Source organism: Vanellus vanellus, assembly GCF_965231255.1.
Source record: "Vanellus vanellus genome assembly, chromosome: 15".
Classification (NCBI taxonomy): Eukaryota; Metazoa; Chordata; class Aves; order Charadriiformes; family Charadriidae; genus Vanellus; species Vanellus vanellus.
The window spans coordinates 17,705,265-17,721,458 of NC_138920.1; the positions used below are offsets into that span (position 1 = coordinate 17,705,265).

The 16,194-nt window shown below is 44.1% G+C and overlaps 2 protein-coding genes across 4 annotated transcripts; one reads left to right on the forward strand and one right to left on the reverse strand.

Annotated features, from left to right (window-relative positions):
• Positions 1-1,707: 1,707 nt before the first annotated feature.
• FAM217B (family with sequence similarity 217 member B) lies at positions 1,708-9,389 on the reverse strand. Of its 3 annotated transcripts, none has more exons than XM_082491116.1 (5): positions 9,291-9,389; positions 8,105-8,310; positions 6,805-6,916; positions 6,627-6,730; positions 1,708-6,228 (listed from the first exon to the last, which is right to left on the reverse strand). In XM_082491116.1, the coding sequence occupies exons 2-5, from the start codon at positions 8,197-8,199 to the stop codon at positions 5,037-5,039; spliced, it is 1,503 nt and encodes a 500-aa protein (XP_082347242.1). In that variant the 5' UTR covers positions 8,200-8,310; positions 9,291-9,389; the 3' UTR covers positions 1,708-5,036. The 3 variants fall into 3 exon arrangements, with proteins under 3 accessions (XP_082347242.1, XP_082347243.1, XP_082347241.1); XM_082491117.1 differs by lacking the exon at positions 9,291-9,389 and adding an exon at positions 8,465-9,193 and having other exon boundaries at positions 6,627-6,712; XM_082491115.1 differs by lacking the exon at positions 9,291-9,389 and adding an exon at positions 8,465-9,193.
• Positions 9,390-10,343: 954 nt separating this feature from the next.
• Positions 10,344-12,392, forward strand: PPP1R3D (protein phosphatase 1 regulatory subunit 3D). The gene has a single exon (XM_082491169.1). The coding sequence runs from the start codon at positions 10,367-10,369 to the stop codon at positions 11,288-11,290; it is 924 nt and encodes a 307-aa protein (XP_082347295.1). The 5' UTR covers positions 10,344-10,366; the 3' UTR covers positions 11,291-12,392.
• The last annotated feature ends 3,802 nt before the right edge of the window (positions 12,393-16,194 follow it).

Here is a 16,194-nt window from a genome sequence, read left to right on the forward strand (position 1 = left end):
GTAACAGGCTCCAATACCAGCACAGGACGGGGAGCTTTAGACATCAGGAACACCTCAAATAGCAAGAATGTTCCGATTGTGAAATTCCTGATATCTCACAGCTTTGTAGCACTTAATATGAAGACTACAGGCAATAGGCAATGCCATTTCCCTCCTTTGAATCTCTTTGCCCGTATTTTCCTCTTGATCAGTCTCAGGCGAACACATGAAGACGCAGTATGTGAAATTCGGTTCAACACAGGATCCACGTGCGCTAGCAACGCGGGACCGTGGGGCCCTGCAAGCACCTGCCCACGGCTTTGCTGCTCTTTGGATCATCTTCCCCGTGCCCCGGACACCGCCACGGAGAGTGTGAAACTCAACAATCAGCGCATTAAAAAAAAAAAAAAAAAAAAGTATGACTATGCTGAAGTAGGTTTTCCTGTTATCTGCACCTATGGCGATGCCCGAACGGAGCCGCTCCAGACGCGATGCCCCGCGGAGCTGCGCTAACGCCACCGCGCTCTCTACCCGCGGCCCACGCGGGGACACCGCTCCGCACCGCGCGGAGGAGAGATCCCACAGGAAACACTGAGAGGTGACACCTTGTGGGGGATGGAAAAAATGCAGCTCAGTACCAGTCAGTATCTCACTTTTAATAGAGTAAATGTACAGTAACTTTGAATTACAGGATCACTTTCCCATGAAATCAGTAGCAAAAATATCCACAGAAAGTTCAAATAAATAAGAACCCGTGATGACCAACACCAAAGCTGGGCTGCAAATCCTCAGCTGAGTTCCAGTCTTTCCAAACAGAGTCGTTTCGTTCTTTTTCAGAAGAAAACCCACTAATGCCAATAGGAGCAACAAAGGCCTTTAAAATAAGGTAAAAAATAGTACATTACAGTCAATTTCATACTGTAGAAATTTGAACCATAATATCAGCTCCAAAAAACGTATCACATACTGATTGAAAAAAACTGTCAAAATATTCTCAAACTTCTAACAGGATCCTTTAAACAGCAAATACAAGATAATAGTTACCTCAAACAACAGTAAATGAAACCCAGAAAGCAATAATGGGCTTACGGCATCATGGAGTGGTCTGGGGGCAAACGCAGCAGTTTAGGCTGATGAAATAAGCACAACCATCCCATGCAGCATCGCACCCCTCCGCCGCCCCCCCGGGGCAGGGGCCGCAGGCGGGCGGCAGCATCCTGGGGACAGTGGGGGGGACGAGAGCTCCCTGCTTCAGGTGACCCGTTGGCTCTAAACGCAGCTTTCTCAGAACGAACACTGCTGAGCAATTTTGCCTCTGCGAGAAGCGCTATCACCCCCCCCCCGAATTCGTACCACCAAGTGTAATCTCTCATTTGGAAAGAACAGTGCAGTTTATCAGCCTTAACGAGCGGCCGCCCCGTGGTGCAGGACAGGGAACCAGCAGCAGGGATTGATCTGAGTGTTCCTTGCGCGGCTCTTCCACCTGAGGAGGACACACATCGCATCGCTCACACAACCGTAACCCCTCCGGAGCAGGAGCTCCCAGGGAGTACCTGCAGGAGGCCGAGACCCGCACCGCTGCCAGGACAGGGACCTGCAGCATCGTGCAGAAGTTTCAGAACTGCTGTTGGGAACTGAAAGCGGCCACGCGGTGTAGGGGGCGCGGGGCATGTAAAGCTCTACCTGACCACAGGATTTCACCACAGAGATGCAAGGAGAAAAAAGAAATGCATCAAGAGAAAAACATTGTTTTAAAATTCTTCATGTGATACATTAAAAATACAGTATAGCATTACTAAGGAAAGCAGTTTATACATACTGGAGTAAAATTCTGTTTCTTCACATCTTTTTAACAGGGTAACGTCATTGAAAACAACAGAGTTGTTCCAAGTTCCTACCAGTATAACTGAAGTAGGATCTGGCTATTTATTTAAAATGCAACCTGAGTGTATTTATTTTGCAGGTAGTACTGCAGAACATCAAGCCTTTAAATTATCTAGAAAAAAAAATTAATCACTGTTTAAATCCTTCACATCATAGTAAACATGTTCTTCAAGACGCATCCTCAATGCTAGGCTTAGACACACCAGAACATATGATCATATTGCTAAACATAGTGGAAAAAACATAAATAGCCACACAAACACTGTGCTGTGGAAGTATTTTAATTCCAGACAGAATGTATTTGATGGGATAAACTTTTCTGCTGTATTCAGAAGTGCTTCTGAAGACAATATCCATCAATACAAAATGAACGAAACATAAACCATAGACCTCTTCATCAAAGGAGCTCTTTTTATCTATAGGCCCAGAACACGGTCAAGTTAAAACAGACACCGAAGGGCTGCAGGGTAAAATCCAACCCTTGCGGGTCTGCTCACACCAAGATCTGTTTGTTGAGGGACACAAAGAATTTCTATTTCTCTGTCTAAACAAAGACGACCGTGTAAGGAGTATCAAATCAATGAACAAAAATTAGACTTGTGGGATTATCCTGCCAGACAAACTTACTTGGCCAGACCACAGCCAGAGCTCAATGATGAACAAGTACTCACAGTTATTTTAAGTGGCATCACCATCTCTACCCGCCTAATGTTTTAGTCTCCAACATCAGATTCACGTCCATCAGATCACTAGCACTACATTAAAACGACGCTTTCCTAGGTCCGCGAGAAAAACCTTTTCTCGGTGCCAATCACCTTTGCTCTGGTCAAAGCTGACTGAAACACTATTTATTTATTAAGAAGTGATCGTGCAAAAGGTACCTGTACCTGCATGCCCGCCCTCCTCGTAACCTAGGAAAGCTGCAGCAGAGAGTAACGTTTCAGAGGAAAATTCAGCATACACGAACACTCAGTGCTATATAACATGCTAAATTAATTACTGCATCTAACAGAATTTGTTTAAGAAAACTGCTATTCTGATTATTGACTTGATCCTGCTCACTGTGCTTTTGGTGCTTATAACCGTGCACTACAGCAGCGTGCTAAAATCCTGCACTAAAGTAGCGCTTAGTGGCAAGAGCAGTCCTATTAACTTTCACTACTGTTAATGCAAATCAGGAAAACTGGACTAACGAAGGCTTGTAGAAATTGGCCACAGCTTGAAATTCTAGCACAAGAATCTTTCGTCTGAAAAAAGCTGAAATACATGACGAGTGTGGAACAAAACCAAAGCACGAAATAGCAACAATGGAACGTGCGGGTCTTCTGCAGCTGCTGGTGTTGAATATCGTCCTCTTAAGTTTCACCACACCTCTGACACAGCCAATCTATTTGATCTTTGAGCACGTCAGATTAAGTTTCACTGTAATTGCATAGAGCAGAATGTACATGCAACTACAATTCATTTTAACCGTAACCTCACAAATACTGAATATGGAAATATAATACTGTAGATTACATTTGTTTCCTTAATCACTTTAAAATTTCACATTTGGTCTCCAGTCAACTAGGAAAAAAACACTAGAAATATTTCTTAGACTATTCCTGAGCAATGTTTTAATGTACTGGAAAATACTCTAGTTTATTACTACATTTAATAATATTCTCATGTTTTAAACTACATATAAATCCATGCTTTGAAATGTTACAAAGCTGAAGATGTGGTAGGCACAATGAAAGAACAGAAACAGCTAAGCAGCTTAAAACCAAGATGAGATCAACAAGAGAAGTGCAATTTAACTATATACATAATGTATTCTTTAGTATTTGCTACTTTTTTATTTTCTATCCCAATGTGAAGGATCCACTTGTAAAATCTGGTCCGTCAGCCCTCAGCTCCCCTCTCGCAGACAGGTCACTGGGACTGGTGGCTGCAGATGAAGTTAATGCTGCTCAGTATCTCATTTCGAACTGAAGGTACAAAATACCCTCTCCAATCTCATCTTTAACAAGATCGTGTCCCCGGCTGCTGTGATTGATTTGAAATTGGAACAGATGAACTGACACCAGAATAGGCACTGAACCACCCTTCATGTTCTCTCGTACCTCACAGGCACGAGCGAAAGCAGAGGGTCCCGATTGCTCTCTGTAGGGTATTTCCCCACATCGCTTCACTAAACCTTGAAAGAAGCAGCCAAGCTCACTGAAGTAGACTGGACCATGGGATAAATAATAGTCATCTTGGGTGACTGAAAATAGGTATCTTTTGTATCAAAATAATCTTTACTTCAACTTACATCAGTCTTTCAATTCATCCCCTGAGCCTATTTTTTTATGCTTTGAGCGGCTACCAGCTCTGCACATTAGGCCAGAGTCTCTAGCAATACCCTCGTTTTGCACGAGGCACAAATATCCATGTGCAATTTGAGATTTGGTAATTTCCTCTAAACGACAAAAAGCATCGAGGCTTACAAAATGAACTTCAAGGAAAGATGGGTATAAAAATACGCATTCCATTTTCTTAATCTGTCGTTACTGAAGCTGCCTGCTCCCTAATAAATTTTTGTCTTAAAAAGTCTTTTCTGCATTAAAATATTCCAAAACATTATCTCCATTCTTATTAAAAAAATCTCATTCATCAAAACAATCCAATTACTCATCTTCTGTGAAGAATTAGTTTGACTTTGCATAGATAAGCACACTCCATTATTTTATAAAAACGGTTAAGCTCTTTTCCATCACAAACCACCACCATCAAAGCCGTCTCACAAAACAGCACTTCTGTTCAAGAAAGAGAGCGTGTGTCCCATTCTCCCAAATACACCGAGGTAAGAAACTCCACACACTTCAACGGGCTTCAACTGGTGCAAACAGGAGGACTTGTTATGATTATATATTTCTCTAAACGTTCATACTCTGCTAGTGTTACCTTCATTGAGCAATCGTAAATATTTGAGGAAAGACCAATGGAAGACACTTTGCCTTCAGGGAGAGAAATCTCCTGTGGGCCTGGCTGGCTGAAGATCAAACGTACTGAAATGAACAGTGCTGACTTACAACCATGCATCAAGAACATATTTTCTCAGGATCGTCCTAAGAAGAAAACATGACCCTTCTGCATTGGCCAAAAGCTCTCTAGCAAAGAGGCAACAACATTTACTAACTAATTTTTCTTCATTTAAATTTGCGTGATGTTTGCTTTGTGCCATTTGTTTTTATTTTCCTGTCCCCTGTTGGTTTTTTAGAAGGAACATAATTGTTGGCATTGCCATTTTTCTTTGGATTTGTACACGCGTATGTTTTTAAGCCTTTGATGGGAGGAGCTGAACCATGAAATACTGGGGTCTGCTTAGCGGGTCTGATATTACCAACGCTTTGAATTTTAGAACTGTTCTCGGATGGCGGCACATTGAGAAGCTGCTGCTTTGCAGTTGGGGTTTTTTTCAGTTCATTCCTTACTTCACCAGATTGTCTCTGAGAAGACAGTACACATCCCATTCTCTCAGAAAGTTTCAGGTGACCTCGATGAGAATATAACTGGCGACTTTCTTCACAGTATGAGTCTCCCCTGTGACCTGAATAGCTTCTGGGCAGCTTTGTAACACTTTCTTGGGGAACCGCTTGCTTGTTAGGCAAAGGGCTGAGCAATGCTTTGCCTTTGCCAGGGCTTTTTAGGGTACGCATGGAGCCGGGAGCAGTCTGCGGCCTGGCTTTGGCTGCCTTTCCTTTCTCATTCTGTACAGTCTGCATCTGCAGCCATTCCAGCTGCAAAAGGCGATCAATGTATTTCTCGAGAAATCCAGTTGGCTTTGGTCGAAATTCAGTTTTACCCTCCACGTTAACAAAGACGGCCAGTTGCTTCAAGTCCCATGAGTTGAAAGGGGGTGGGAGGAAATCTGGGTAGTAATATTCCAATTCTTTAAAACCCGTATCCGGAACATGTTCCAAGCAAACTGGATCAATTTCTTCAGCTCTGAGAATGAGTTCTGGTGGTGTGCAGGGAGATGGGGGAATGGGAATCCTTTCTGAATCAGAAAGATCACTGGCACTATCATCTTCAGCATCTTCTTTAATAATTTGTACTGATTCAAAATCAAGAAACATTTCATCTACAGATGCTTCTTGCCATTTAGAAGAGCATGGACCAGCTTCAGCAACATGTTCTTCGTGACTCTTTTCCAACTGTTCTTTTTTACTGCAATAAAAGTGTTGCATTGGGACATCTTTAACCCTACAGAAGCTACCTTGTGCGCTGCCCTTTGTGCTAGGAGGGATCCTGTGCAGAAAATTTTCATTTTGTCTTCTTTCTGGGAGGCTCCTCTTTGGTCCTTGCACTCTGTGCAGTGATGTGCAAACACTCGTGATCCTAAATAAAAGGAAAGATCATATCCCATCAGAATGATTAATGTCTTTGGAACAACAGTTTACAAAGGTCTTGTTACCTCCTTCAAGGACATGGATCTACATGAATGAAGCTAAAATTGGATGGAAACTTAGTATTGAGGTAAAATTAGTATTTGCTGGCAGAGATAACACCACCTACAACTGATTTTTTTTTTTGTTTTATTTTACTCTGGTTTTGCCTGAGAACTCACTAAGTAAGTTTGTATAATGGTAACTTAAATTTGTTATCCTCATAAATGCTGAATTCTGGGACCAGTCAAGTCAAAAGCAAAACAGAGAAACCATGATCTCATCACAAGCATTTCATATACCAGTTTGAAACATCTACGAATTAAACAGACAATCTTAACATAAAATTACCTTTTTGACTGAGTATTGCCATCCAGCTGGTTTCTTCCCTTCTTAAAAATACTTGGTTGGTTACCATATTGCGTGTCATGGGAAGTCTGAAAAGATATGCAAGTCTGTGATGTTATTAGGAAGCTGGCATAAATTAAGTACCCTTTTTCTATAGAGAAAAAAAAAAGGAATGATTTACCTTTTCAGTGGCGCTTGGTACATTTTTGCCTAAACTCCCAGAAGAAGATTTCACGTGAGAAATTGGTTTATTTAGTCCTTTGGTGCTTGGATGGCTTTTTCCATTACTATAACTAACAAGGATTAAACAAAATATCACATATAAATAAGTACATGTATGATCATCAGAATAGAAATACAATAAAAGTTTAGAGTGCAATTCAGTTTAAAGAGTCTTAATTGCAACTATTCTTAGACTTAAAGTTCATGAGAACTATGCCATGGTCACCTTTTATTTTTTATACTACTAGTGCACTACTATATTTTTAATACTACTAATGCAGAAGCAAATAATTCAAATCAGATGACATAGTAATATAACCTAGCCCTTACATAGAATCCTCTATCAGAGGATCCCAAAGTTACTTTGGGGATAATACATAGTAAATAGTAGAGACTACATATTTAACTACTAATTTCTATAGTACGTGGTACATGGTCCTACTGCAATTTAGCAAAATTAATTATGAAGTACAACATGAAGGCTACTGCCAGACAAATCTTGCTTGCCTTTCACATTTGCATACCGTCAACAAAATTTGAAGGATTATTCCTCTGAAGTTAAGGAGTGAAAGTGAGAAGGGAGCGTACAGTCTATTTTGATATTAATACCAACTATTTCACAACAAAGGCACAAACAAAATTCACCATTTCACAATACACTGGGGTTATGGAAATATTAGTAGGAAAAAACCTCACATGCAAGCAAAAGGAATGGCATTACTGATCTGGACAGCTTAAAACTAAAATACACGTTTCCTCAATTAAATCAGATACATTCCTGTGTAAGCACACAGAATCATTACATCAGTGTATTCTGTTAGAATCAGAATGCAATGTTTGTTCTACAAACAAGAAATATTACTGATTTTAAAAAGCAAAGCTTTATAATGTCATTTTAGAACAGGAATAAGCAAATTGTGCCCTCCTGGTCTAACCTAGTTTGACTGCAGTTCAGTTAATTGTGAAGCTGTATGTCTTATTCACAGTTTTTATGTCAGAATAGTCAGATTTTGGTTTAAAAAACACGATTTCACCAATTCAGGAGCTCATAAAAGAATGAAAATAAGTCCTGTGCCTCCAGCATTGACGTAGTCACCTCTGTCACTTTGTGACCTGTGCGATCATACTGCACAATCATTTCTGTTGCTGTGGATCAGTGGAGAGGAGGAGAATCGGAACAGCATAGCCATGCACTTATTAGCTAATCTACAGTATTTAGAGATTTCTGTAACTAGAAAGAGAGAAAACAATTTCCTTACTTTACCATTCCTTTGTGGTTTTCATTGATTTGGCTTTCCTTTTTCTGTGCCTCTCTGTGCAGTAATAAGGGATATTCTTGAATGCCTGGTCCCATTATTACACTTTTTAAAGGGCATCTGCACCTTTATTTTTATATAATCTTCAAACGACTCCAGTCTTTTGGGTCCGTAAGACACAGCGTATCAAATGCAAACATCACCACGTCCTAGAGATGCAGTAAACAAACACCATGCCATTCCTCCCAACGTGATTTATTTTTAAAGCAGCAAGATAAACGTAATCAGCTACTAAACGGCACTAGAAAACACCGTCCCCTCCCCCAGCACTCGCTTAATGGGAACCAGCACCATTCTGCTTACCATTGCCGGTCCATGCCGAGCCGCCATCGCCCGGTACCAAGAGGAGAGCTGGGCAGCGAGGACAGCCCTGCTCCCAGTCCCGGCGGGCCAAGGCCAGTGCCGGGGCGCAGGGGCACAGCCCGGTACCGGGGGAGGCCACCCCACAAACCACCGAGCTCTCGCCGTGAGCTCTACGAGCCCGTCCCTGAAGAAGCGTTGGTGAAATACAGGAAAATATCTGGAGATGCAGCAGCGTTAGAAGAGCTACTTTTCATTGTATAACGCGCTCCTCACCATCCTGTTCCTCCTGCGCAGCGCGGCACGCACCGCCTGGAGCCCAGTACCACAGTCGAACGGTGGTGGGTGTTTCTGCTCTTAATTTAACCAGAACAGATGCTCCGCCACCCGCGTCCTCTGCACGTTGAGTTGTCCTTTTTGTGTCAGAAAAAGCGCTCTTCCTAGATTCATATATGCAAATTTTGTATCAAATACTTTTTTTTTTTCCTTTTTCCAAACCCCATCTCTCAATACTCGTAAGTTCCTACTAAAAACACTGGGGAGCAGAATTTGTAGCATCCTCTTATTTTCCAGGACCCGCGTTCCCGTACCAGGGGCACACGGATACCATTTGCAAAGGGTGACAGAAGACAAGCGCCGAAACACCTCTCCTCGCCCGCCTTTGGTTTTGTTGCAGTGCTATTTACATATTCATATTCACATTCACAGCTGTATCTATTTGCATCTGATCCACTCCTACTCCTTAACCGCCCTCCCTCCCACACCCCCCGAGCCGGCGGAGGTTGCCCGCCCCAGCGCCCCTCGGACCCCACTCCCTCCCGGCACGCACCGGCCGTTCCCGCCTGAGGAGAGGACCGGAGAGCAGCTCGTTCGCTAACAGACCGCCTTCCACACATTTTCGGCCCCGCCAGCGCCCCCCGCCTCAGCCGCCACCGGCAACTACGGGCAGGCCGCGGGCGGTGAGGCCGGGCGGGCACTGCGCAGGCGCGGGGCGGCGGCGCGCACGAGCCGCTCGGCCGGAAGGCGGGAGGAGCTCTGCGCATGTGCCAGCGGTGGGGGGGGGGGGGGGGAGAAGGAGGAAGAGGAGGGGGGGGGCGGGCAGGGGGCGCGCAGCGCGGCCGTGCCGTGCCGGCGGCAGGCGGAGCGCGCGGCCCATGTGGGCCGCGGAGTGCCCAGAGGCGGGTCCCGCCCCCTCCGCGCGCAGGGCCGACCCCGCCCCCGCCCCGTCAGACAGCCTCCGCCGGGACGGGCCCTGCGCCCCCTCCAGCCTCTGCAGCAGCCCCGGCCTCGGCTCCGGCTCCTTCGCGCCCGACAGCCTCGGCGGCCCCGGCGAGTCGCCCAGCGTCCAGTGTGACAGCCTGGAGTGCGCCTGCTGCTGCCCCAGCGTGGGGTCGGCGGCCGCCTTCGAGGACAGCCTGCAGGGCCCCCGCGCCGCCCGGAGCGGCCGAGCGTGCTCCGGGGCGCAGCGCCGCAACCCCCGGGCATCCAGTGACCTCTCCGACAGCCTGGACTCCCCCGGCGCCCCGCACGACAGCCTCCAGTCGGTCTCCAGCCTGCGGGAGAGCTTCGGGTCCTCCAGCGTCAGGGGGGACAGCCTCGAGTCCCTTTCCAGCCTGAGTAGCGGGTCCACCAGCCACCACAGCGGCCTCGAGTCTACCCGCCAGTGAGGCTGCCTTCGTCTCCCACACAGTGCACGCGCCTCTGCTTCGCTTCCAGCTCCTGCCACAGCTCCCAGGTTTCTGCCCTTCGCTCAGCGGGCAACGTCGTTTCAGTTGATTCATGCTGCGTCCAGTGCAATAACCTGAGACACTGCCCGAGGCTGCCATTCCCAAGTTACATCCTTCAGAGCGGCAGCACTCGTTATTGCCTGCAGTGTGAACGCTGATTATTTGTCATCGATCAAGAATGGAGGTACGTGGTCCTCGGAGGAATCCCAGCTACCTCTCTGATCTCTATCAGAACATGTTACGGGCTGGAGAAGCGCTGGGACGAGGGCAGCAGCAGCCCCCGGCAGTCCATACAAGTGGCAGCATGACCCTCTGGAGCAGTACCCCAGCCAAGGGGAGCCCCCAGCCAAAAAAGCCTCAGAGCAGCACTTCCTCCAGCTGTGATCCAGCTTTACGGCCTATCATACGCCGCCGAGCAAGATCTTTGCCTACATCGCCCGAAAGAAGGAAGCGGGCAGCAGTGCAGTGTCAGGTTCCTGGATGCCAGGGTCGCATGAACCGGGTAAGATTTGCTGATGCTTTGGGCTTGGAGCTCACTGAAGTAAAAGTCTTCCAGACTGGGGAGGATCCATCGATCCCCTTGCACGTGCTTTCCAGGCTCTCCATCAACTCAGACCTCTGGCACAGCAGCTCGGACTTGGAGTTTACCATGCAGTGGTTGGTGCCTGACTTCCAGCAGCCCGCAGACTGCATGGATTTCTCCTCCCGACTTCAGGAGCAGCAGGTGTGTCTGGAACGAGTGACCAGCTCAGATCTGGGGCTGAGTGGCACCATCCAGGTTCGCAATGTTGCTTTTGAGAAGCAGGTATCTGTCCGATACACCTTCAACCAGTGGAGAAGCCTCCATGAAGTGTGTGCTCGTTGGCACAGTAGCATCCCTGAGAAAAGCGGGCAGGGTCAGGTTGATGTTTTCACTTTCTTTCTCCCTGTGCCTCCTTTCCTCCTGCAGCTGTGCTCTGTCGTCCAGTTTGCAGCGAGGTACCGAGTCAACGGCTGGGAGTATTGGGATAACAACAGAGGCAAAAACTACACTCTTACCTGCCGGACTCACCCCCTTAAGATGCCCAGAGAGTGCGAGGAGAGCTGGATCCACTTCATCTGACTGAACAAAGTGGGTGCAGAGCATTTGTCAGTAGTCGCGGTAGCATGCTCGTCCTTGGCCAGGCTCTCTGCTCCTATGGCAACAGTCTCCTTTTTGAAACCTGCCAAACCTGGCAAAGTGTTGCAGGGCAGGGGAGTAGCCAATGACCTGTACAAACTGTTCTAAACCTCTCAGAAAGTAAAAAGGGCCAAAATGTGTATTGAGTTACATCCGTTGAAAGGCCGTGTGATTTCTTGTAGTGTGTGAATCAGTGCAGAATGGTTCCAAGGGATGCTGTCAGGCCACCGGAGGGCAAAACAGCACACTTCATGTTGCTATTAATATTCTAGGTTGCACAGAATATTTCTAACTAACTGATGTATTTTATTTTACTATTTTGTACTGTTTTCTAAACGGGCAGTGTGGCTTTACTGGTTTGTTTCTAATTATCTCACCAAGTCTGGGCACTATTCCATCTATGCATAATTTGGATGGCAGACACTGTAGGGAAGTACTTGTATTAATATATTATTAAGACTGTAACCACATTAAATATTTACATTAATATTTAGGTTGGAAATTAAATGTTATTAGGAGCAAAACATACATGAAAATGTCCCATCAGCCCCTATATTTCCCTTAAAAAAAAAAAAAAAAAAAGTTGGCTTTTCTTCTCTCCAGTGTTTGCTGTAGGCAGCAGGGATGATTGTTACCAAAGTTTGTGTGAGGCAGAGCTTGGGACGTTCTCATCTTTTTCAGGGGGTGCACAAGTAGGCTGTTTCTCTAGGTGGTGGTACAGGAATTGTCCCTTCCTTGGCACCTGTTTTTACTAAGGGAAATGAGCACGTGGCAATTACAGTTGAAGATCTCAAAGCACTATATGAACGCTAATGATCTTACACTGTTACCTGAAACGGGTAAATTTATAGATCAAGAGCTGGCTAGAGAAACATATATATATATATATATGTATATATATAAAGACAATACAGGGAGCTGGTTACAGAGCCATGGAGTAGTACACTAGAACCCTACATCCTGGCTCCCCATTCCACAGCATCCCAGTACTACTGCAGTAGTATCTTTGCAACACAAAGTGGGAACTTTGAAGCAAAATTATGATTTTACTGGTAAATCAATACTTACATGGACGCATAAACAGAAATCCTTGTGTAGCAGGGCGAGCACAGTAACACTGTTAGATGCAGTCTTCCCATGCCTCTTGCTCTGCCACTTTCATTCTGTGGTTTCAGCATGGGTTAAGATTGGCGGCAGGCTTAAATCTAGTAACTAAAAGATTGCCCATGATTTTTTTTCATACATATTTATCACTGCATGCAAAGTTTAGCTTTATACATGTAGCATATTCAAAACTGGCTGGCTTGATGTATTAGAAGAGCTGCCTTTTAGAAGGATTATACTATGAAAATCAGATCACTTATTCAGGCATCTTATTCTGGATTGCTGATAATTCATCAAAATCACAAGCTGTTTTTAAAATCACAGTTAGTTGTAAGCAACCCACAGCCAGGTATATATTAGTCCAAAAAGTCTACTGAGCGATTGTGGAAGTGCAGAAACCTGAAGAAAATTCATGTGTCTGGCAACTTCATGTTACTACTTAGTTGTGAGACCCATTTAGGATTTCAAAGGAAGAAGCTGCCCGTTAGTCTTTGGCTTTTCAAAGTCATGAATGACGATTCCATGAGCTGCTGAGCACTTCTTGCAGAGTACTGAGAAAACTGTTGAGAATTGACTGTGTTGTCTGCTTTAACTTTTTATTGGAGCACTGTGAGGTTGAACATTAAGTTGAAATTGTTTTGAAGGAGGAGGTGAGGCTGAGGTGCAATTGCCAACTACAGAGAGGAAAGAGCGCTGCCTGCTTTCGATCCTCCTGTGTTATTTTCTGTACCTGGGTTAGAGAGTGACCACTACCAATCTGGCAGCAACTCCCGTCTCCTAGAAAAATCAATGCAGTGAACTGGAAGTCTAGTCTTCCTCACACGGCACAAAGGTGAGAGCTCTGTAAGAAGGGGCACGATCTAATTGTAAGTTTTTTTGCCTCCTATGGTGGGCTTCATATGACTAAATGACATGATGATATAGGACATAACATCTGAACCAGTCAACCTATGCTCTTCATTGTCAATGGAGATGTTTTCGCTATAGTTAGCAAATTACCTGTGGTGTGACAAACTGCGCCATCTCTGCTGAGTGCAGGAGAATGCTGCAGGCTAGTTCTGCCATACTGCAGTTCTCAGCATTAGTGCAAGGTTGTGCCAAATTGTGCTAGAGTCTGTAGATGTCAAGTTAGATGAGCAGAAATACACCTTCAGCAACTGCAGAAGTCTGTCTTGGCATGAATTGAAATTGCATACCCTTACTTTGGTGAAACTTGCTCTCTCTAAGGAATTCCACTAAAGTTTATCCAGCATTTTTAAAGTCTATAGAAGCAGCATTTTATGTACTTGTCATCAAAGTAAGAGAATGGACACAGACATGCACTGAAGCACTTGTGCTGAATAAAAGGCACTATTTTAAAGTATTGTTCCCTCCTCCCCCCTTTCCCCTTCCCTCCCAAATTTCTGTGTTTCTTCCATCAACAAAAACACTGAATTGCCTCTCAACACACCATTAAAAATCCTTCTCATATGAGACTGGTATTTGACACCAGTTTACAATGCAGTACTTGGCTTACTGGCAGAAGGATGCTGTTGCCCCATCTTCTGAGAGAGACTCATGTGGTAGCAAATGTCAGATCTGAATGTTATTGCAGGCAGGGACAGATGATGTAGGGCTGAGGCTGTCAGTTTAAAGGTTAATGGCATGTATACCACAGTGTCAGAGAGGTGAGAAATGTGAGTTTGGCTGGTACTGTCTTCCTTCCACGACCTCTCAGGGTATTTGCACGTGCAAAATCTTGAACACTGAAGTATTACTCCAAGTTTGCCTTTTCTCTCTTTGCTTGTCTTGCACTGCTGGAGAAGAACTGACAGTAGCTGTTACTAAAGAGTTGTCTGGCGTTGCTGCCTGAGAGCAGAGCAGGCCTACGCTACAGCGGAACTGAGAGTGATCTCTGGGTTAAGCTGTTAAACGTTCAAACATGAGTGCTGGCACCTGCCACCTGAAGATGAAACTTGCACTTACATTCTCCTGTCACATTCAGTAGTGAACATCAAAAGGATTCTAGTGAACAAAAAAGGGATGAAGCCATTGAGTAGTGGTAATACGCACCTGTCGTGAAGGTAAACTTATGTCCACCTTTATAATTCTCAGGACAACCTGACTGCTTGCACTGTGTTCAAGTTGAGCACTTCCCTTCTAATGAAGATTTTGTAAAAGTGAATGCTTCACAAGGGTTATTGCCATATAATGCACTTTGAAAAACCTGTGTTTATTATCATCATACAATAAATTAATGTCTGGTAGTCTACATTTTAAGGTTCTTTCAAGCATGTTTTTTAAAGAAACGTGGAATCCATGTACATGAAAAGGGGTTGTCTTTCCTGATTGAACATCTTGTCCAGAATAAAGTACATTACAAGTATATCAATAAAGCACATTACACAGTATATCAATAAAGCAGATATGCGAGACAAAAGCTCATTTTGTTTTAGTGGATAGTTGTACAATTGCACAGTGCTTAATTCATTTTAAAAAAAACCCCAAACTGTGGCTATTGTAATACAAAACACTGTAATAAAAAGTTCTCACAATTCTGTGTTGCTTTTGTCAATAGTACTCCTGTTAACAGTTAAGAAAATCCGTGAGGCAACTTAGTGCTGAGTTGTCACTTACAGAGCAACACCCTCAGGAAAGTAAGGTGGGTTCCAGTTGCTAAAAAATGAACAGCGCTTGATAAAAATAGTGACTGCTCTACATAGCTGCAAAAATGACCAGGCTGCCGCCTCTTACATGGAATTTGCTGTCATTTCACCTGAGTTCTGTGCATGCAGCACCTGCAGGATTAAGATCTAATGTTGGAAAAAGGCCCGCTGCCAGTTGATTCTAATGTGGTTTCATGGAAAAGAAGAGAAAGGAGTTTTCTTCTAATAGCCCTTTCCAAAGCTGTGCTAGACTGTACTTAGTACGTTAATTTCTGAGTCTCACAGTTGTGTTATTCTTTCTTCCATTTGTTCTTTCAGTTTGCATTCCTGCAGTCTTTCCTCTCAAACCACGTTCTTTTCACTCACAGGTTTCTTGAAAATATATCTACATAGGGCATGTTAAGAGAATGTCCATCTCTATAGTAACTGATTTCTCCTGTATACAAAATGCATCTCCATCAGTGCCAAGTGTTTACTTGATAAAGTTCAAGATTTGAATAATCCATTGCCAGGTTTCTTCTAAAGCAAAATGGAGACATTTAACTAGAAGACATAATTAATAAAGACACGTATTACCAGTTACTTTTAATCAGTGTTAATAACTTCACTGTGTTGTCAAAGTTGCTTGGAGAAAAGATGTCTACTGCAAATCACAGTTTAAATACAGAATGTCAATGTCACTTTTTATCACAAAGTATACAGAATATGTGTTATAAATATATGCATGTAGATGCATAAAGGCGGGTGCTTTTAGAAAGCATGGTATTATATCTTGTCTTTATAACTCTTGGTTTTCCACTTTCCTATATTACTGATCTGAATCAGAACTTTACCCACTGAAATAGAGTATTAAGCATCACCTAGAAATAGACAAGGCAACCACACTGTAGACTAACCAGGAGACCAGCAAAGGATAAAGATAGTGGACTTTGATTTTAAGAAATCATTTGAAAACAATGTGTATTTGTTTTACCCTGGGACATGTGGGGATGTGTGTAAGAGTATTTAAGAGAAGGACTGGCTTTTGCTGTGAACATCCAACCACTAGGTTTATCTTACAGGTAGTTATTTTTAATATAGGTGTTATTTTTACATTTA